The sequence below is a fragment of the Apteryx mantelli genome, chromosome 28, assembly GCF_036417845.1.
Source record: "Apteryx mantelli isolate bAptMan1 chromosome 28, bAptMan1.hap1, whole genome shotgun sequence".
Classification (NCBI taxonomy): Eukaryota; Metazoa; Chordata; class Aves; order Apterygiformes; family Apterygidae; genus Apteryx; species Apteryx mantelli.
In genome coordinates, this window is record NC_090005.1 from 1,310,684 (window position 1) to 1,333,924 (window position 23,241).

A 23,241-nucleotide genomic window follows, 5' to 3' on the forward strand; every position below is an offset into this window, starting at 1 on the left:
ACCCGTCACCCGGGCAACCGCGGCCCCGCTGACGTGCGCCAGGGACGCAGCCTCGCCGCCACCTCCCCTCTTGCTCCTCTACTGGTCGAGGTCGCTGCCCGTCATCCAGATGTCCCTTGTGAGTGGCGAGGTTTGAACGGGTCCCGCCTCCCCCGAGGCCGGAGTGGCTGGTTTGAACGAGCGGGGCGCTTTGTGACTGGCGATGGGAGGTGGGCGGGCGGGGCCCGTGTCCCCGCCTTCCCCCTGCGATTGGCGGGGCGGGTTCGGCGGGCTGAGCGGAGGTTTGAAACGCGCCCGGAGCGGTTAACGGGCCGCCATCGCCGCCCGTCAGCGCCGCCGCCGCCATGGAGCTCGAGGAGTCCTCGTCGCCCCTCCGAGTGCGTGCGTGCGGCCCCCGCCCCCACAGGGCTGCGGGATCCCCCGTCCCCTCGGCTCCCTCAGATCCCCCCGCTCCCCTCGGACCCCTCTCGAGCCCTTCAGATCCACTCAGATTCGCTCCCCCCCCAATTCCCCTCAGATCTTCATCTCCCCCCCCAGTTCCCCTCAGATCTTCATCTCCCCCCCAATTCCCCTCAGATCTTCATCTCCCCTCCCCATAATTCCCCTCAGATCTTCATCTCCCTTCCCCATAATTCCCCTCAGATCTTCATCTCCCCCCCCAATTCCCTTCAGATCTTCATCTCCCCCCCCAATTCCCTTCAGATCTTCATCTCCCCCCCCAATTCCCTTCAGATCTTCATCTCTCCCCCCCAATTCCCCTCAGATCTTCATCTCCCCCCCCAATTCCCCTCAGATCTTCATCTCCCCCCCCCCAATTCCCCTCAGATCCCCCTCGGTGTCTCCTGCCCCAGATCCCCCCCGTCTCCTCATGTCGCCCCTCGGGATCCTCCCCCAGGCTCGCTGGTACCGTGTCGGGGTCCCCCGCCGCCCCTGTCCCCTCCTGGGGTCGCCCCCTGCCCCTCGCCGGCATGCCCGGTCCCCGCTCCCCTCACGGCCCTTGTCTCCCTCCCCGAGCAGCCCCTGGACGAGAACCCGCGGGTGCCCAAGGGCGACGGCGCCAAGAAGCGGCTCTCGGTGGAGCGGATCTACCAGAAGAAGACGCAGCTGGAGCACATCCTGCTCCGGCCCGACACCTACATCGGCTCCGTGGAGCTGGTGACCCAGGTGCGCCGGGGCAGGGGGGACCCCGGGGCTAAGCAGCACCCAGCATGGGGGGGGGGGGTCGTTAACATGGCCCGCCAGCTAACTGGGAACCGGTGCTGGGTGCCTCCGCCTTACACACTGATGGCAGGGAACAGAATGTGTAGGAAATCTGCAAAACACTTAGGGATTTATGCTGGTTTTTTTACTTTCTTTTCAGCAAATGTGGGTTTTTGATGAGGATGTGGGCCTCAACTGCAGAGATGTGACCTACGTGCCTGGCTTGTACAAAATCTTTGATGAGATTCTAGGTGAGCTGCAAGATATCTGTTGGGTCAGTGATTAGCAAGTTTTTTTTGTTTGTTTGTTTTGTTTTAAGTTATTTCTGGGTACTGAATGTGTAAGAGAACCTTGAACTAAAATTAAGAGCTTGGCAAATGTACTTTTATCCAGCTGCATTGTTGACCAAGTAATGTCTGTTGCATAATCCAATGGATGGTGTTCACAGAGTATATAGTTTGTTGATTGTGCTTCAAAATATTGGATGCTAATGTTCTGCCCTGTCTTAATTTCCATTAGTGCTACTAAACTGTAAGCCGTTCTTGGGATGATGGCACTATATATTATAAAAACAATTTCATTCAGCCCAGATTCTCCCTTTTGTATTATCCTGTAGTGTTTATCTCTGTAACTTGCAAAATCTTTGCAAACCAGGATGATTATTAGTAGCATCTTTTCTTCAATTTGTGTATATGTTCTACTGAAAGCACTTTATAGTTAATATTTTTTGTCTTGACTGAGAGTGTAATATGCTAAAAATAACAATCTTTCCATTCTAGTCAATGCTGCAGACAACAAGCAGAGGGATAAAAACATGTCGTGCATTAAAATTACAATTGATCCGTAAGTTTTATTTCATTTTTGTTCAGTGCTTTCCCAGCTCATGTGTGTTAGATTTTCTTCTTCAGATACTGTTCTGTTAGGCTGGTGTTAGGCATCAGAGAGTTCTCTGGACAGGCCCATTCAGGTTAGACCAAATGCAGCTCCTGGAGCTCCACAGTTGCCAACTTGTGTAGTGTTATTGACCAATTACAAAAGCCTTTCTCTTGTTTAGGTCTCTTGGTCTCTTAGAGTGTTGACTTGTAAAATCACTGCTTTCGTGTTTCTTTTTTTTGTCTTTTCCATTGTGGTGATTTCCTCCTTTTTCTCAACCTTTTTATTCTGTTACTGAGCATAGATAATTTTCATTTTTCAAGCATAGTTGTCCAAGTTATAGATGGTATCTGCAGATCTGAGGCTGAAGGATTTTTTTTTTTTTTTGACTTGTCCACCCTCTGCTGGCTGTTTCTGCACTAGCTGAACAGAAATTTACTTTTGATGAAATGGTGGCCTTCTCCCAGAGATTATGTATGGTATTTATTTCATAGCTCAGTAATTTCCAGTCTTAAAGACACACTTTCTTTTCCCCCAGAGAGAATAACACGATCAGTGTATGGAACAATGGGAAAGGTATTCCAGTTGTTGAACACAAAGTGGAGAAGGTCTATGTACCTGCTCTTATTTTTGGACAGCTATTAACATCAAGCAACTATGATGATGATGAAAAGAAAGTCACAGGTAGGGAAGTCTCCAAATTATGTGCTAATGTTTTTTGTGCAGCCTGATCAGCTTAAATGTGTGAACTGAATTACCTGGTGTGAGTGAGCAGTAGTTACTAGGTTGCGTCAAGACTGCTTGTTCTGAATAAAGGTGACACTAACTGGTCCCCTGCTGTTCTCCTTCTTAAGAAAAAGAAGGGTTGTCGATGCAGCAAAAAAAATGGAGTTCCTTAGTATATCAGAAGGAAGTCTGCATGCTGTATTTTATAATAAAACTGGTACAAACATGAAGAGCAGGAGGAATTCCCTTTGAACACTAATTCCAGTTAAATATGGGTTCATAGTCGTGTACTAAGTTTGTAGGATATTGTCATTTATAGTGAGTCGTACTTTGACTGTGCTGAAGTGACTGAATTCTTGTTAGTCTGGAGTTATTTTAGATGGTTTTGAACAAATGTAACAACACGTCTGTTTGCGTTGCAATTCCAGGTGGTCGAAATGGTTATGGAGCCAAATTGTGCAACATATTTAGCACAAAATTTACAGTAGAAACTGCATGTCGTGAATACAAAAAATTATTTAAGCAGGTATGGACACCTTATTTAATTCTGTTTTCTCATTTCAGTAAGGTTATACGTGAGATTTTCAAATAAGAGCCTATGTTTTTATTCCGATTTAGGTGTTGTTTGCATGGTGCAAATTTGTATTTGTAGAATGACTAGAATAACTTTGGGCCACAGCTACCGTACTGCCAGTTTTGATTCAAATAAATAATGAAATGGGCAGACATAATCAGAATCTAATTTTTAACTTTTTTTTTTTTTTTAATCTCAGAGTACTTAAAACTTGTAAATTGGCTCTCTGGTTTTAAAAATTTAGTTATTCATATTTGTTAGACATGTAACTCACACAATTCCTTTTTCCAGACCTGGACAGACAACATGGGAAAGGCTGGTGAAATGAAACTGAAGTATTTTGATGGAGATGATTACACATGTATCACTTTCCAACCTGATCTCTCAAAGTTTAAAATGACAATTCTGGATAAAGATATTGTAGCTCTAATGTCTCGAAGAGCATATGATATTGCTGGATCCACAAAGGATGTCAAAGTTTTCCTAAATGGAAAGAGACTGCCTGTGAGTGAGCATTTAAAGGAAATAATACCTATAGTTCTCATGCTATTTAAACAAAGAGATTTTGTTCAAGCAATTTACATTATATGTGTTGAAATGAAAATTTACATGAGTGATTATTTATAGTATTTATAGGCACTGTTATAAACAAATTCTCTGCTTTTATCTGCATGTAGGTGAAAGGATTCCGTAGCTACGTGGACCTCTATGTAAAGGACAAAGTAGATGAAACTGGTAATACGCTTAAGGTTATCCATGAGGAACCAAATTCTCGGTGGGAAGTGTGTTTGACTTTAAGTGAAAAAGGCTTCCAGCAAGTTAGCTTTGTCAACAGCATTGCTACCACAAAGGTAACTTCTTCATTATTAGTATTCTTAGGTATTTTCAAATGTATGTTAGTGAAAAATAGTTAATCTCTTAAGGCGCAAAGACCATACTTATTTTGAATAAAGGTACATACCTTTAATGGAATCACCTCAAGATCTTTGGTCCTTTTTTGCCTTAGGGCGGCAGGCATGTTGATTATGTAGCTGACCAGATTGTGACTAAACTCATTGAAGTTGTGAAGAAGAAGAACAAAAACGGAGTTGGAGTGAAGCCTTTTCAGGTATAAACTCAGAATCTCCCTAATAGAAAACGTAACTCTAGCATTATTGCAAATTGTAGCTACAACTTAATGAATTATTACAATAGTCTAATTTATAATAAATATTTCTATTATAAAGATAATATATAAAAAGTGTACTAATTATAGAAGCCTTGCATTTTCCATTTTAAACCAACTAACAGTCTTCTCTTCCTTTAGCTGTTGTATTTTGTAATCAGAACACCATAAGTCAGTGCAGATGCACTAAAAATATCAGATGATACCTATTTTGGAGGAGAGCTTCTTAACATCCCAGATCATATAGTATTGTTCATGAATGTTCATTAGCTGTCCTAAATTCTGTCAGTTTTGTTTAATTAGACATTTAGAAAAATTCAAAAAAAATACAGTGATAATTGAATTAGTTCTCCTTTCAGTGTGATTCTGATAGGCAAATGTCAGAAGGCACTGTGCAATGAGCTTGTATAATTTGTAATGGTGGTTGTATTTAACTACAGGTGAAGAACCACATGTGGATTTTTGTGAATGCTTTGATTGAAAACCCAACCTTTGACTCTCAGACTAAGGAGAACATGACTCTGCAGGCAAAGAACTTTGGCTCAACATGTAAACTGAGTGAAAAATTTATCAAGGGTGTAAGTACTGGTATACACTGATTTCAGTTATAGGTGTCTATAAAGCTGCATCTTACGCTTAATGTGGCAAATATACTATTTATGAACTACTGTCAGTTTAAAAAAAATGAGTATATATCCTAAAATTATGTCATAGTTAAGGCTTTTCTCACAATTGAGTCTCTTGTATTGCAGGCAGTTGGCTGTGGTATTGTTGAAAGTATCCTAAACTGGGTAAAATTTAAAGCTCAGACGCAGCTAAATAAGAAATGTTCAGCTGTGAAACACACTAAGATTAAGGGCATTCCTAAACTGGATGATGCCAATGATGCTGGTAAGTGTTTTATATCCTTTCTAGCCAGTTCATTCAAAAACAGTTAGAAAGCGTTTGTCAGACAAATGAGAGAATCACCTCCCAAAGAAAGTGAGAAAATTCTATAATTATAGATTATCTTCATTTTGCAGTCAGTCCTATGTGTGGTCCAACAAAACCTGCATTAGAAGATATTTATTCTCATTCATTTTGTGAGCTTGCAAACTCTGATTGCACTTAATTAGAAAATTGACTTGCTTTTTTTTAGGCAGCAAGAATTCTATAGACTGTACACTTATCCTGACCGAGGGAGACTCAGCCAAAACACTGGCTGTTTCTGGTCTAGGAGTGGTTGGTAGAGACAAATATGGAGTATTTCCTCTTCGTGGGAAAATACTCAACGTCAGAGAAGCTTCTCATAAACAGGTTAGTTGGAACATCTTTATAGTCTACATATTAGAAGATGTGTTATCCTTTGTGTAATGCAATATGTTTTAACCGAGTCAGTACAACTGGACACCTGGAATATTGTAACTTGTAGTAATAGTATCTTAAATATGTGAAGCTAGCCTCGCCTTCAGTATGCCTTGCTGGTTAAGTGGGAATATTGACCAAGTCCTATTCACTGCTTTGCCTGAAGGAATAGCATTTGTGTTGTGGACTACAAAATGTTTGGAATGACATAGAATAATTTAAGTATTAGACTTCAGTTTAAAAATAATAAGTTTCTAAACAGGAAAAGAATGTTGACAAGGCTAGGCCACAATAAAGGAGATACTTATAGTGGATCATTTTATATCTTTTTGAGCTACAGTTCAAGTCTGGCAGATAAGTTTATTCTGTATGATCTTTTCTAGATCATGGAAAATGCTGAAATCAACAACCTCATCAAGATTGTGGGTTTACAATATAAAAAGAACTATGAAGATCACGAATCTTTAAAGAGTCTTCGCTATGGAAAGATTATGATTATGACAGATCAGGTTAGGCTCACTAAAGTTCAACATTGGGAGAGGAAGAAAAAGCACTGCTATACAGAGCAAAGAAGAAGATACTACCTTTCTCCCACTGGCACTGTTGTACCTAATTCTCTGTATTCATCTGTTTTTATTGTTCTATTTTTTTAGTGGGTCATCCTAAATTTTCAGTCACAAAACATAACAGATAAGGTAGAGGGGGGAGCAGCATCACCAAACTGCTAAATAATGTCTTTTCAGTCTTATAATAGATCTGGTACAACGTCCTTGACCAGACCTTGGTAGCTTTTTTGACTAAAAATGTGCCTTTTCTGTTTCTCTTACCTTTCCCTAGTTAAAAGGTGGACTTGTATGGTCACATCTTTGGAAGAGAAAGTTAGTAGGGCTGATTACAGTCATTTGCTATTAAGCTAACAATTGTCACTTTCCATCATGTCCCTTCTTAATATGCTTTCTTAAAAAAAAATCAGGATCAAGATGGTTCTCATATCAAAGGCTTGCTGATTAACTTCATCCATCATAACTGGCCATCTCTTCTAAGACATAACTTTTTGGAGGAATTTATTACTCCCATCATAAAGGTAAGGGCTGAGTGGATGGTAAGGTGAATGAGTAAGGATTAGTTGATCCACATCTGCCTCTCATTTCACGAGGACAAAACTCATTCATTACAGGTCTCCAAAAACAAAGAAGAAATACCATTCTACAGCATTCCTGAGTTTGAAGAATGGAAAAACAATACGCAGAATCACAATTCATGGAAAATCAAGTACTATAAAGGTCTGTAGAAAACCCAATAGGGTGGAGTTAAATGATCCAAATAAGAGCCATTTCATTCATAGTCTAAATTCAGTGTTAGCCCTGCTTGCCCAAAGGCTTTGCACCAGATGATCTCTGAAAATCTCTTCCAACTTAACTTATTCTGATAAACTTTGTCACATGCATTTGTTAAAAAGCTTCGTACATCAACACTGAGCATGTTTCAAAGTAAGGAAACCATAACCTCTAACTGGGGGATCACTGCCTAGCTTCAACAAAATCTCTCAAAATGGAACTACAGTACTGTAGGTATCCATTCGCTCAGCCCTCTTGGTCAAATATGCTTAGCTTTGACAGTTTTTTTTCTGTTGTCCATAGTACAGTCCATGTGTAATGATAGCATTTCAAGCTGAGTACTTATTCCAGAATTGCTTAATCCTGATAAGCAAGTTGCCAACTGCCAAACAACAGCTGGATGATGAGGAGTCTTTTCCAATTTGCAGTTAATAGTTTCAGACATCTATGGAAGTCTTGGGCAAAATCCAAAAGTATAGCATGCAGCTGCTTGCTTGCCTTTAATTCTTGTGCTTTTCGTGATACCTTACCTCTCATTTTGAAGTAACTTAGGGTTTTCAATAAAATCATACTGTTTTAACATTTCACATGATGCATCACAAAAGATAGATGTAACAAAACATTTGTTTAAATTGCAACTTAATTTGAGCAAGAAGTGCTTAGGATTAACTTGTATTGTCTCTGCAGGTTTGGGTACCAGCACATCGAAGGAGGCTAAAGAATACTTTGCAGATATGGCAAAACATCGAATTGGCTTCAAATATTCTGGTCCTGAGGATGATGCTGCAATCACCCTGGTAACTAAAAATACTTGATTTAATTGCTGACTTACTACCTTTGGTATTCTACTGCTTAGTGCTGTGTATTTTCTCTTAAAATGCTCTTAGAGGCCTTTGGGCTTGAGACAATCTTTTTGTTACCAAGGCTACAGCTTTAGACTAGCTGGTGGAAGCAAATCTGTCCACAGACCTCAGGCCAAGAGCACCCTTTTAATGATGGCTTTTAAATATAGCTCAGAACAAACTATTTCACTACAAACCTATTGACATTTTCAGACATAATGGTAAATATTCTTTTAATATTTTTCTGCATGTTATGATGCAATTTTCTCTAAGGCAGAAACCCCTCGCCTTTTCTCCCCCAGATTTTCATATTGTTTTCTTGTAAAATGATCCACCAGTGATTTAAAACAGCTCTTGCTTCAGAGAACTTCTTCACCTTAAGTAGATGTTGACTCTTAAGTATTCTTCTGAGTTATTAGCCAATGACCAAAACCAAGATTTTTCCCAAGGTATTAATTATATTAGCAGGGAAATTTGCTTTGGTTTTCTGTTCTTCTGTAAAAGATTCATAAAGTTGAGCCTAACACCATGTCTCCTAAAGACTGGTGGAAATTATGCTCTTGTTTTTAATACTTTTAGCTCCAATAACCTGTTACTGCACTTATTAGGCTGTTAAGCCAGCCTGTTTAGCATGTTATTCCCTGATTTAAAACATTTCTTTATGCTTTCCTCTTCTCAAGTGGTCCAGTAGGGCACACTATAGAATGTCCTAGAATTGATGTAATTATGTAATGTATAGGCCTTCAGCAAGAAGAAGGTAGAAGAGCGAAAGGAGTGGCTGACCAATTTCATGGAAGATAGAAGACAACGGAAGCTGCATGGCCTGCCAGAGGTAAAAGGTTTAAATATATGAAGGAATCTGGTTTCCTTTCGCTCCCTGGGGCTGTTCTCAGTTTCATTCTGGCATGGTAGAGCTGCACATGGCTTAGGGTCAGTGAGTCAGTCACCAGATTATGGGACAGTTATAATGTTTCAAGATTTTGCAAAGCAGCCTTTTCTGTCATCTCATTAGTGCAGCCTCTGTGTCAGTTGTCCAGTGATTTTTAGCTCTTATCTTTCAAATTACTTTATCAAGAGGGAAATGTTAATTTAAACAGGACTTCATGAAGTAAAAAGTAATTTCTCTATAAAACAGGCCTCTATCATGGGAAGCAATGTTTTGTTTTTCCATGCTAAGAATACTACCAGCATTTGAGCTTGTGTTTAGCTAGTCTTGCAATGAACTTCCATTTTAGCAAAACCAGACAAGTATGAGCTAAGAAACAGATTAGACCTTGTTAAAATTAAGGCACTCTTAAACCTGTTTTTCTTAGGACTACCTATATGGGAAAAATAGTAATTGGCTGACATACAATGACTTCATCAACAAGGAGTTAGTCCTGTTCTCAAACGCTGATAATGAAAGATCAATCCCATCTCTGGTTGATGGTAAGCAATTTCAAGTTAGTGACTCTGTAAATGGATGTTTGCATGTCATATTATCAGAATCAGGGTAACCTGCTGAGTTTTCAGGGTCGATATTCTAAAGTCCATTTTCTGTTCTCCAAGTTTTTGGTTTTTTAAATCTTTGGACTAAATGTCTTGTCCGTTTTGTAGCATGTAGTTGCAAGTACCTAAATCTCATGATGCTGACTCTAGGTGTATATGTAGTTCTTAAAGCCTCCAGAAAACAGAAGCTAAGTGAAACTAAAGAAGCTAATACTTTATGTTGTAATTGCAAGGTCACTTTTTTCTTTTTTTTGTACAGGTTTGAAGCCAGGTCAAAGAAAAGTTCTGTTCACATGTTTCAAAAGAAATGATAAGCGGGAGGTGAAGGTTGCTCAGCTGGCTGGTTCTGTAGCTGAGATGTCCTCATACCATCATGGTGAGGTAAGAATCTAATCTGGTTGTGCAAAATGCTTTTTTTTTTTTTTTTTTAAGAAAAAAGAAATCTTCTGTTGCCTTAACAGTTAGGATGCTTCTAACTCAGGGTTAGATGTTTGCATACGAACTCCAAACTTACTGTATTGACCAAAAGGAGCCCGGTACCTTTACTCTTTTTGTCAACAGTTCAGTAAATTTGATGTTTTAGGTAGTAATAACCAAATACACTTTCAGTGAGAGTTTCCTGCAGTATTTTGAGCTTATCCTTCATATCAATTTTGTTCTTGATGTGAATTCTACTTTTAACTTTGTCCTTTCAACGAAGAATTCTGCATTTTTAACTTTGAACCTTCCTTTATTGCAGGCATCACTGATGATGACTATCATTAACTTAGCTCAGAACTTTGTGGGCAGCAATAACCTCAACTTGCTACAGCCTATTGGACAGTTTGGCACAAGGCTGCATGGTGGGAAAGACTCCGCCAGCCCTCGATACATCTTTACGATGCTCAGGTCAGTGTTAAAGATTATTTACCATCTTAAATATTCTTAGCACATTACAAGATTTGATCTGACAGCACTTAAAATGAAAAATTTATTTTTTTCCCTTTAAAGCTCTAAAAATTTGGACAACTTAAATCACTGCTACTCTGAATATTCAAGTGAAATTTGGATTCTTGGTTCAGAGGTGTGAACTTTGCTGTTGTCTTCCCACAGAACAGAAAAGAGTAGCAGAGCAAATGGAAATGGGAGCAAAAACAAAGGGGAAAATTTGGGTAGGATAAAAAAAAAATGAGCTTGAGTAGGAAAGTTAAGTTTTAGTATATTAGTGCTTAGTTTTAGTATATTAGTGCTTATTCTCTATGGGCTGATAGCCACACAGGTTGCACTTGATCAAATCTGTTCCTTGAACACATATGTGATTGTTGTACTAGGGCAAAGAATACAGAGGATTGTAATCTTCCCAGACATTAAGCATCTGATTTACATAATTAAAGTAGGAGCTTAGGGTCCCATATAGTCAATAGAACCTGTACAGTTTGATTAGACTGCTTAAGACACGCCTCTATTTTGCCTGTTACTCCAGAAGCCTAGATTGCTAACGTAGACACCCAGGCTGTATGGCTGAGGCTGGCTGATATGAATATCCCAGATTTCTGTGTTTGGTCTGGGTTTGAAGGTTCTTTTTGTATAGTGGTCACTGTTCTGTAACAAGAATTTGGACTTACATTTTTCTCTTTGATTCTAGCCCGCTAGCACGGTTGCTGTTCCCACCAATGGATGACAATGTCCTGAGGTTTCTATATGATGACAATCAACGCGTGGAGCCAGAATGGTATATCCCCATCATCCCAATGGTGCTGATAAATGGGGCAGAAGGGATTGGTACTGGCTGGTCCTGTAAGATCCCCAACTTTGATATCAGGGAAGTTGTGAATAATATTCGTCGTCTGATGGATGGAGAAGAACCCTTGCCAATGGTAAATAATGTATTAAAAAATATATTCTTATTCATTAGTCTATTCAGCATATCCTGGAGCACTTGATGCTTCTACTTTTAAGCACTTGCATGAACACTGAACCCAGTGTTCTCTTCTGCTTAGCTTCCTAGCTACAAGAACTTCAAAGGCACAATAGATGAGCTGGGACCTAATCAGTATGTGATAAGCGGTGAAGTGTCTATCCTTGATTCTACAACCATTGAGATCTCTGAGCTGCCTGTCAGAACATGGACACAGGTAATAAATGCTGAATTTACCCTATGAATGTATAGTTTGTCCTATAAAGCAAAAAGTGGTTAGTGTTCTGGCATTTTCATTTCCTTGGAAAACATGGGTCTGACTTTGATTCTTTTCTCAGACTTACAAAGAGCAAGTTCTGGAGCCAATGTTAAATGGTACTGAGAAGACACCCCCGCTAATCACAGACTATAAAGAATATCACACAGACACCACAGTGAAGTTTATAGTGAAGATGAGTGAAGAAAAACTAGCTGAAGCTGAAGCAGTGGGGCTGCATAAGGTCTTCAAACTCCAAACAAATTTAACATGCAACTCCATGGTATGTAACAGATTTTGCTGCAGAAAGTTCTTGTTTTAATTGAAAGTCTGATGTTTATCTCAGATGTTTTTCATAAGGCACCAAAGACTGCATGGACAGCTGCAATTGCTGGATGTAACAAAAATGCTCATGTGAAGTAACATATTCACTTTTATTTTTTACTGTTACTGATTTTAAATCAGCTTTCCAAATATGCCTTTAAAAGATTCAGAGACAGGCTTGGGTATGGCCACAAAACAGTATGGTTTTGCCAGCATGAGTAGAAGCAATCTGAAGTCACACAGTCCATGGAGACCCTCATCATGACAACGATATTGACACTGAATATCTGGATCTTGACAATATGGAGTTTGCCGGGTGTTTATCCAACATATAGCTTTAAGATTCAAGTAACCTTAGCCCTAGTGTTTCCAAGAACTTTGAAATTCTAAAATCATCTCTGCTGCTGTGCTTGCAAACTGAAGTCATTTTTGAAGTGACACTAAGGTTGTATACTTTGTTAGATAAGTCAACTGTATATCCCATCGGTGTGTTTTGTACCTAATTTTCAGTGGTTTTGAAAATCAGTCGTATGATCGTAACGCCTATGCTCTTTGGTGCAGGTTCTTTTTGACCATGTCGGCTTTCTCAAGAAGTATGAGTCTCCCCAGGATATTCTAAAAGAGTTCTTTGAACTCAGACTCCGATATTACAGTTTGAGGAAAGAATGGCTTATTGGAATGTTGGGTGCTGACTGTGCAAAACTGAGCAACCAGGCTCGTTTCATCCTGGAGAAAATAGATGGCAAAATTGTGATTGGTATGTATCATTTTCAGTTACATGGTTTACGAAATTGGGAGAATGACCAGGTGCTCCTTTCAGTTCTGTCAGCACCCCCTCAGCCTCAAGCTGGCTCTTAACAAGCCACACCAGAGCTTATCTTTCTGTTCTAGTGACATATAAGAGGAAAATGCTTCACAAAATATCCTTGGTCTATAGAGCATTATGCACACATTAATTAAAATAGGATACTCATACAGCCTTCCTACTGTGTTTGACACTATTTTGAGAGTAGAAATATTTTTTAAATAGTTTAGCATAAATTCCTATCTTTCTGACTCAATAGGAATAAAAGTTAAGTATTGATAGGGCTTTAAAGGGGTAATATTTTCTGTTTAAATGCATAATTCTTAAGAATCTATATCTCTTCCATGTTATGTTTTTGAACCTCTGAAGAATATTCCAAATTATGCTCTCAGTGGACTGGGGCTTCAAACTTAGAAGATACTCAAATTAGCAACATATGAGAATCATGAGCTAGGAAAAGAAACAGATCTTTGTTCCCAGCATTCCAACTTTTCAATCAACTTTTCCACCTCAGTCTAAAAGGCAGCCTGTATTTCACTTGTGTTCATGGAGGATACAGCTAGACAAAGTGTCATAAGATGCTTTGTGGTTTGTGTCTGAAGGCAGCCCGATGATCCTAACAGTCTGTGTCTGTTTGACTTGACTCAGGAACAGAAATAATTCCCTTGAAATGCATTTTCGTGGGATTTTTTAATGAGCTGTTCCAAGACTGATAGGCCTGGTTTCATTCGTACTTGTTTCTCATGGTTGATTGCTTTTGTTATCTTAGAAGGGAGCAAACTCATAACTGAAACATTTCCATTGGTTGGGGCATTTAGAGTGTATTTTGCCCAGGTGATGTCTAATAAGGTGCAAGCTTATGCCAAAGCCTTTCTATGAGTGGTATTGGAAGGTTTTTGCCTCCACCTGGCTGTCTATTATCACAAAACCTTTTTGACACTTTTTTTTCCAAGTTCAAAAACTACTTAAGCCAGGGGAAATGCCTACATGGAAATGAAGGAGAACAATATTTAAAGTGCTCTGACAGATGTTCTTGACAGGTGTAGAAGCAATGCTGAGCTGACAAGTAACCTGTTAAATAGGACCTTTTTTTCTGGTGTAATTTCAGGCTTCATGTGTCCCACCTCTAATGAGGAGAGGGTATTTCACAGAACCCTATAGGATGCTGAGCTGTTATAACCGTAGGGTCCAAAATTTGAAGCTCATCTGTCTTTCCTAACAGTGATTGTACTAGTCAGTAAATGACAATACTGAAACATCTGTTTACAGAAAACAAACCCAAGAAGGAGCTGATTCAAGTCCTTATTCAGAGAGGGTATGAATCTGATCCAGTGAAGGCTTGGAAGGAATTGCAAAACAAGGTAATACTTCAGTCATCCTCTCCAAATAGATTTTATGTGGCTCCTATCTTTCTGAGGTTTCAGGATTTATAGGAAGACGCTCAAGTTGCTTTCCCATTTGCAGGACTGAAGAGCTGGCATGCTCGTAGGTCTGTAGTAGGAGACATAAAAGCAGTAAAAGTTCAGTATCTTTTCAGAAGTTATTGAGACCTAGACATTGTTTTTGAGACTGTCTGGGATCAAGTCTTTCTGAAACTTCTGCCACAGCACTTTCTGCCGTTTCTTAAGGGTTTTGTTCTAACTGTGAGTCACAGCTGTCAGAGGGTTGCGAGGAAGGTGTGACTGTTTTAAGTAGCCTGGGGAGAATCTGGACTATTAAGACAGATTCTAAGATCTGACAGATTCTGTTTGAGAAGCCAGAGCAAGTAGAGCAAAAGTCTTGGGGAACTGTTTTTGCAGATGGAGTCTCCTATGTGATAGCATCTGAAGCTTTAAGAAGCATAATTTCATCTTTGAGTTGTCCTAGAAGAGCCTAGGACACCACAAGTGTATGGAGGACCTCTGATGTAATCCAGACATGATCAGCAGCCCTAGTATTGTATGTAGATACATTTGTTGACAATGTTTTAAATCCACATTCAGGAAGAAGAAGAAGAAGAGGATGAGAGTGACAAAGAATCAGCTCCAGCTACCGGACCAGACTTCAACTATCTACTGAATATGCCCCTCTGGTATCTGACTAAAGAAAAGAAAGATGAGCTCTGTAAGCAGAGAGATAGCAAAGTATGTTTTTTCCTTTTCCTGTACAAGTATTTAAGATGCTGGATTAAAATACATGACTAATGATTCTCAACTATCATTCACTTTAGGAAAAGGAGCTGGAAAACCTTAAGTGCAAGAGTTCCTCTGATCTATGGAAGGAAGATCTTGCTGCCTTCGTTGAAGAGCTTGATGTACGTGGATGTTCAGTGCAGATGACTGACTCCCTGGGCTTGCAGTCTCATCTAGAAACTAAAGATGATAACTTGAATGTCTTGTATGAATTGCACTCTCTTAGGAGAACTGAAAGCTTTCTTCATCTTCCTAGGCTGGATGGGATTACCATTGCTCTGGGGCAGGGAGTCAAACCACTAAGGTGGCTCTTGGAATGAGACTCAATTAGGAGGCTGAATAGTGAAGAGGAGTTTTAGGCTGGCTGAGAGAAGACTGGTACTGAGATATAGTATGAGGTCTAGTTCAAAAGTTTTTGAACACTGAAGGAGGTGAGGGAGGACCTGGCCTTTACTGAACAGAACCCAAATTGTGGGCAGATGTCTGTGCACCAGCATACCTGGTCACTGCTCATGTCTGTTCTTCCCCAAGTAACTAAACTAAACTATACCTCTGGTTTGAATCATTCCTTGAAAATGTGCAAATCTGTAGCAGGCTGGGAAGCTTCACTTAGTCTGATGTTAGGAAATCTATCAGCAAGTTTAGAGTGATTTACTGCACAGGCTGTGACTTTTTTTTCTTTTTTTCCAGTAGTACATTCCTTTTGTGTTCTCACAACTGTATTGTTTTACACTCACCTCTGCAGGCAGTGGAAGCCAGACAACTTCAGGATGAGATGGTAGGGTTAACTGGCAAACCTTTAAAAGCAAAAGGAGGGAAACCAAAGGTGAAGAAGATGCAACTGACAGAAATAATGCCATCACCTCATGGCATAAGGGTTGTTCCTCGGATAACTGCAGAGATGAAGGCAGAGGCAGAGAAGAAGACTAAAAAGAAGATGAAGGTAAAACAAAACAAAACCCCTCCAAACACTTAATCTTTCCTTACATCCTTTTTAACTCAACCCTAAAGAACTGATAGTTCTTGGTAGCAGAAGGTATCCTAATGAAGCAGTTTTATTCTACTTTCTGGGAGAGCGAGAGAATCTTAGGACATGGGAGACCTTGGAAATGGATGTTTCTCAGAGTAAAGGAGAATAGAATTACTAACGTAACAGGAGATGGCTTAGAGTAGAATCTTCTTTTGGCAAGAACATACATCACTATGGCATAGAGATGGGTTGGTAGCTCAGAAGTGAAAAAGCAGGTACATGCAAGGTTTTTCTAGGTGTCCTGGGGATTTTGTAAATTCTCTACCAGGCAGGAAGTAGAGCTAGTAAATTCACTTCTTTAGAACAGCCTTTGCATTTCCAGTAATGCTTTTAGTCACTTAATGCAATTATTGTTCTTGATATTACGGAAATAAAGATTTAACTCTTTTATAGGGCTACTTGAAATTATGCCGTTCAGCCATTTGCAATCTAGAAAATTAAAATATCCCCTCACCTGTTCTGACTTGTAAGCCAGACATACTGCTCCTTTTCTACAGAGGGTTCCATCAGTTTTTCCATATAACATGCACTGTTGTTTTTAACCCAGCCTGTTCAATTCTGCATCCTCAACACACCCTAGAGTAATGCTGTCATCAGCACACAAAAGCACTCTCATTAGGTGTGGGGACAAAAAGTCTATTTTTGTTAATGCTGGATGTTACATTTTAAGTTGCCTGATCTGGAGACTGATCATGTCGGATTTACTTGCTTGTAATCAGTTTTACATAAATTCAGGTTTCTTGTATTCCTACAGCTTTCATACATCTAAAATAAGCAGCTTGCTTCTATGTTGCTCTCTATTTGCTTCTTCCAGTTGTGTTAACTAGCTAGCTATCTGATCTCTGTTGTATCTTCAGAGTGAAAAAAATGAATCTGACGAGAATCAAGAAGGGAACTTGTCAGGAGATAAAGAGTCTTCAAGCCTTAAACAAAGATTAGCACGGAAGCTTAATACTGAGAGAGGTAAACAGTTTTATGTGTTATTCCATCACTGGAAAGTGAGGGGAAGCGCTGTAAATTTGGTTATCTGACCACTTCCTGAAGTGGCAAGTGACATCTGGGATCAATATGTTTGGAAAAACTAGATGAGAGATATACAAAGTGGTCCTGAATAACAGTCAAACTGGAGACATGATTACTAATTCCCTTCAATGTTTAAATGAGAAGTCTCTGAATTTAGTGATGTATTCTAAGTTGAGCTTGGACTACTGAGCTTGAAATGCATGTGGAATGCATTTGCTGATACATCCTGCCTCCCATTATTTTTCAGGTACTAAGAGGCAGGCCACTTTGCCATTTAAACCAGTAAAGAAAATGAAGAAACGAAACCCTTGGTCTGACTCAGGGTCTGATTCAGAGTCTGGTGATATTGAAGTGGCTCCTCGAAGAGAGAGAGTGGTTCGCCAAGCAGCAGGTAAGTGATGACACAAATGCAAAAGAGGAGAGTCTGTGGAGGAGAAAATCGGACAGACCAGTTAGCTCCATACTCAGATCTCAGCCAGAAATCATTTGTAAGCAGCTTATCTATTTTACTATATGTAACAACTAAGAATTTTCTACCATCTGAGCAGATTTTCACAATTATCTGTCAAGGAAAAACAGAAATGAGTAACGAGAAATAAGGTTATTGGTTTTAATTCCGCAGCTATCTCATCAAATCAAATACGGTGTTGGTAAATGAGCCCTGAACACACCTGTGACTTGGAGTTTTCTCACTTTCACTCTCAGTATCTGCTTGTTTTTATTTGCATGTTTATTTTTTTAATAACTGCAACTAAAATATTGAAAAGGAAACTGAGATGCATGCATCTGTGTAATTTCATTAGCCAAAATCAAGCCAATGATCAATTCAGACTCGGATGAAGATCTCACCAGCTCAGATGAAGAGTCTGAATATCAGGGGAAGAGTGAAGACAGCGTTGACTCAGATACAAGTTTGAAAGAAAAACCTGCTCCAAAGCCCAAAGTTGCTCCAAAGTGAGTATTTCTCCATATAGTCATTGGAAATAAATTATGCGCCTTGTTTTAGTATTATATAGAAATGTTTTTTCCTCATTGCAACTAGTGCATCATCAGCTGAAAAAATACTTGGGATTTTGTATTCTAGGAAAACTACTGAAAAAGCAGCCAAAGCTCCCAAGCCACAACCTGTGCAAAGTGCTATCTCTGGTAAGGATAAGACATTCTAAACCTTGTTGGTTTTCCTAAAACTCCAAGAGAGTGAGCTGGATGTTCTGATCAGTGCTTAACACTGTGATGAAGGCAGATGTTACAATCGCAACTGGACCTCTTGCAAAGAAACCTTGATGGTGGGGTGCAAGCTTGTTTCACTTCAGCTTGGCTTTTGTCTGATTCTATCTTGAATCGAATTTGTGATTAATCCAGTTTTGATAGTTGTTCTACTTTTTATAAAGTTGCTCAAAATTATTTCCTTCTGCTCTGATTTTTATAGCCAGATAGAGTTAATAATTTAACTATTTCAGACTTGCTTTCCACTTTCTTTACTCAGTTCAAGTCCAAGATGTTGATGATGAAAATGTGAGCCAAGCTCCTACAGCTCCTTCTGTCTCCATGCCTCGCAGTAAAGTGGAACCAAAAAAACCTGCTGCAGTTAAGAAGGCCAGTGCCACAAAGGGTAAGGCAAAGATAGCTTTTCCGAGTTTTATAGTGTCGTTTGAAGACTGCTTTTAGATAGTGATTATTATTCCTGTGGGAAACAAAATCTGCGTGTTTTTGCTAGCCATTTAGAGGCTTTGAATAACTTGAGTTTTTATTTCAGAAAAGATGTAAGGTTTGCAGCAAAGGCTGTCTAATTGTTGTCATTTTTAAACAAGCTTGTTTCCAAACATATCATGTTCTAGTTCATCTGAGACATTATTCAAGGGAGTGAATTTTAATTTGGGAGCAGGAAAAAGGAATACTTCCTATAGTGCTATGTAATACATGGCAAAACTCATCTGAATGGAATTTCTGTGTTGCAGTCAACATCCTCTTCTGTGACTTTTTGGGAAGAAAGCTACTCAGTGGTAGCTTTCTTCCCCAAAAGAAGAAAAGCTTCTAGGCGATAGCTTGATCTATTTAGTGCTAATTTGAACACACAAATCTAAGGCATTTGACCTAGTTTTTTTTTTTTTAAACTTAACAGCCCAGAGTCTTTGTCAAACTTTGAAAGCTGTTTAGCTGGTTTTACATATTCCATCACTATGTGTTATTGATCCCAGCAGTAAAGTGTGTTACTTTACAGCAAAATAGCTACTTTTTCCACTTCTAAATTCTGGGAAAGCCTATTGTGGTTCAGAAATGGTTTGTTCACTTCAGCTCAGTTTGGAGAGATGCTTCAAGAAGCTGTTAAAAATATGTCAAAATGGAGGTAGGAAAGAATTCAAAAATTAAATTGTGTAGTATAGATGATAAATTCGTTCTCTATGCTAAAGTTTTGAAGGTGTAAGATTGGCTGCATGGCCTTGGGATTTTGGAACTTTTCAATCTGAAATAATCTGTAAATTGCTTAGAGTATTTTTTAATTTGATCTTCTAAACATAGCGGAACTAAGCAGATAAGTTCATTTCTAGTAATCTTGGTAAATAGGTATCTCTCTAGGAATTTGTGCTGCAAAATAAGATGACCTATGCGGTGACCTCACAGTATACTGCAGAGCCATGTTTGCGTTGGAAGTAAGATCTGTGAATGAGAAGAGGCAGCAAAACAGGTTTAAATGCAGAGTTCTATTTCAGGTAACCAGCCATCCATCATGGATATTCTAGCCAAGAAAAAAGCTGCACCAAAATCCAGCAAGACAACTTCGAAGGAGGGATCCTTAGATTCTAATGCTGAAACAGTGGTTCCCAAGAAGCCTGGCCTGACCAAGGGGCGAAAAGTTATCAAAAGACAGCCAAGCTTTTCAGATTCAGATTCAGATTTTGGCTCAAAGCCTTCCAAATCAGTTGCAGCTAAGGTTTGTACTCTGCCACACGTTATAGCCAAGCATTCATGGTTTTGCCATATTAATTTTGGGGGACACAAGACCTCTGAGGGGAGGAAACGGACCATAGTGTGTGTTATGGGCTGTTTTGGCAGAAAAAAAGTGGCAGAGGTAGAATCTCCTGTACGACAGCTGTCTGTTGTTGGATACAGAGAAGATGGGTGAGAGGGAGGTGGGCGTGTGTGCTGTCCCAGGCTGTAGGTTTGGTCTAATCGGTGTGAACAACAGCCTCACCAGTGACACAGAGGCGAGGTTTATGTTGAGTGTTGCCTGTTTATGCTCCGATTCACTATTCATTTCTTGACTATGCTTTCTCTCTAGAAATCCAAGGTGGAAGATGATGATAGCTATTCTGTTGATTTAACCGCTGATGTGGACAGTCTCACAGCGGCTGCGCCCCGAACAAGGCCTGGACGTCTCAAAAAACCTATGCAGTACTTGGAGGAGTCTGATGAGGATGACATATTTTGAATTTTAAAGATTTTAAACCGCTGATCTGAATTGATCTATAAACTTGCTTTGGGCACAGCTCTTGGCAGGTTCTCACCAAAAAACTACATCTCAGATCAGAAAATCCTTTTACTGAATTAAGCTTGTCCAGAAACGTTTGATACAAGTGAATACAGCTCTAATTTTCTCTGGTTTTAAATAATTTAAATTCATTTAAACAAGAATACCCTTCCCCCTTTCTTGTGAACAATGGAGCAATAATGTGCCCAGCTAGCGCTGATGAGCTTCCCTCTTATCCATTAGCTAGCTGGAGGCCCTGGTAGTTCTTTTGACTCCTTATGGTCATTTTAATATCAAAGCAGACTTTTATACATATCAAATCCTATAAAATACCTTCTCGTATCAATCCCCTCCTCTTTAGATAAACTTTTTTAAACTGCACAACCACAGAGATTTAACATGTGAGATGCAAGGTGTTTAAAACTCCATGCTAGTGTTTTTCTTTCCCTACTTTCACAGTCTTTTATGTCTGTGCAAGCCCCCGTTGCTCAATTTCTGTCATGTCGAGTTTTAGCCTTTGGTTTTTAAAATCAGATCTGGTAATGAAGGTTTGTGCAGACTTGTCTCCACACTGTACTCAGTGTTGGCAGTTTTATCTTCTGTCTTACTGCCAGGAAACCCCATGTTCAGCCCAGAGGTCATCCTCAGGTAAGAGGTGCTTGTGACTGCAAAATACCATTAAAGAACTAAATGGACATTTCTGAGCTTAGTGCCTGAGGTGCCTCTGAGTGAAACCAACTTAGTGAGGAGGGGAATCCAGCATCAGGCTGGCCAGAGATTCTTCATCCTAGCAAAGGAGACAAAAAGGAACTTTGATCTGTGGGAACTCTAAAGCGAGCAGGTTGATTATTCCAATGCACATTTTGGAAAGCAGCAGGTTCTCCTGTGTTGGGCTCCTCTGCTGCCATGTTTGGCACTAGAAAATGCTGTTCCGCAGAATGGCTGCTCAGCAGCATGAAGTTCCTCCTGGCAGTTCATGCTTCAAACCCGGAACATGTTTGTTCTGGGGACAAAGAGTGACTTCCCCTTCTGCACGCTGAGCTGCACGAAGAGTGCAGTCTGCTGTGAGGCCTGTTCGTCACCTCTCAGCGCTGTTAAGTGGTTGGGCTGTTCAGTGTAATGGCTGGAAGCTGGTGGTCACAGGGCATGGATGACTTGCAGCGCTCGTGTTCCTCAGCAGAAAGCAAAGAAGAAAATCTTCCTCTTCCCTTCAGAAGTACTTCACTGGAGTATTCATCTATTAAATGTTTTGCTTTTCATAGAGCCGTTTCTATGGTGCTGAGTGTTATTTCTTGACTGTCTATGTAAATATTTTTTGTGTTTTTTCTTCAGTTGAGCTTCTGTCCTTTTTAATACTTACATAATAAAAGTGTTTTTACACAAGTTTTGTTCAGTAATGGTGATGGTTGCATTTAAAAAGGGTGGTTGTTATCTGTTTGTTCCCCGCATTTTTCACTTGTGGTGGAATCTCCAGAGCTCTGTAGTTGTCTTTGCTAATGGTGAATGCTTGAAACTCTGATTTTCTCAGGAGGAAGAGGTCATCAGCTTCCATGCTCTGCTGCCAAGACTTGTGGTCTAAATGGGTCATTGCTTTGTGTTTTTCATAGCAGTTGCAATTGTATAAACACACTAATTACTTCCTAGTTTATTTCCTGCACTGGAATTATCCAGTTTGGCATTGGCATTGTCATGGAAATGATTGAGGCCACAGCAGCGTGAATGATGAGTTAGTGCGACAGGAGCAGAGGGCTTGGCCCAAGCTGTGGTCTGGGTTTAGCTGTGGGCAAAGACCAAGTGTGGGGTTGGCATGTACCGTGTCATGGCCAGCTAGGGGCTATGTCCAATAAACCTGCCCGATTAACCACAAAAAAGGGAGGTAGGATGCACAATCGGTGTCTGCAGAGCTGAGGCAAGGGCCTAGCAGCAGCGACTTTCCCGCTGGCCCCAGCACCCTGCGCACGCTGCCCCACTGCGGCAGGGTTTGCAGCTGGGTGGGGGCAGCAGCGGGGCACTTGGTGCTTCTTCCCTCTGCCCCGGGAGCCTGGGTTCGGTCCAGTCCACGTGCTTAGCTGGAAGTGCCTCCTCCTCTGGCTGACCTGCAACTCGGCATGCAAAACCCACCCCACCCCCCCCATAGCCAGCGGGCCCCAAGCGTCAGCTCGCGGTCGCAGATGCCGGCAGCGGCTCCACAGCGGGAGCAGGGTGGCGCTTGCCACCCTCCAACTTTTTAAGCTGCTGCCTGTGACCTGGACGCTGCGAGAGCAGCTTGGAGCAGGCTGTGCCTGCGGTGAGCTCAGGCGCTGCCCGGCCTCTTTCCTGCTAATCCCTGGCTGCCGACGCTGTGGTTTTACAAAACCACGGGCTTGACCACTACTTTGACTCCACAAGAAAGTTTTCCGAGTGAAAAGTTCTTATGAATGCCTGTGCAGCAGGGCTGGGAAGGGGGGGGGGCACAGTTAGCCTGGCCACGTAACGGCGGAGGGTCGCGTGCAGCAAGTTCTGCTCCTAAAACGCAGCAGGAGCTGCTGTAGGTGAGCACGGTGACGTTTCAGATGCGCCCAGAGGTCCTCGGCTGAAGAGCGCTGCTCGCGAGCGATGCACGTGCTCCGAATCGCCCCCGGCGCCGTGCCGAGCGGGGGCTTCTCCCCGGGGGCAGCGCGCAGCGAGGGCAGGAGCTCCGCAGGCGTCGCAGCCCTGCGTGGCCCCCGCGCGCCGGT

General features: G+C 40.8%; 1 protein-coding gene across 1 annotated transcript; it reads left to right on the forward strand.

Moving 5' to 3' along the window:
* The first annotated feature begins 305 nt into the window (after positions 1-305).
* Positions 306-21,907, forward strand: TOP2A (DNA topoisomerase II alpha). The gene is made up of 35 exons (XM_067312003.1): positions 306-377; positions 1,018-1,164; positions 1,361-1,451; positions 1,980-2,043; positions 2,612-2,757; positions 3,228-3,325; positions 3,665-3,877; positions 4,051-4,224; positions 4,380-4,481; positions 4,979-5,116; positions 5,291-5,429; positions 5,677-5,834; positions 6,266-6,391; positions 6,856-6,966; positions 7,060-7,165; positions 7,907-8,016; positions 8,801-8,893; positions 9,375-9,489; positions 9,809-9,930; positions 10,289-10,437; positions 11,174-11,405; positions 11,529-11,663; positions 11,785-11,985; positions 12,588-12,783; positions 14,101-14,192; positions 14,814-14,954; positions 15,041-15,124; positions 15,748-15,945; positions 16,890-16,995; positions 17,303-17,446; positions 17,859-18,009; positions 18,140-18,201; positions 18,542-18,667; positions 19,767-19,987; positions 20,336-21,907. The coding sequence occupies exons 1-35, from the start codon at positions 345-347 to the stop codon at positions 20,483-20,485; spliced, it is 4,674 nt and encodes a 1,557-aa protein (XP_067168104.1). The 5' UTR covers positions 306-344; the 3' UTR covers positions 20,486-21,907.
* Positions 21,908-23,241: the final 1,334 nt, after the last annotated feature.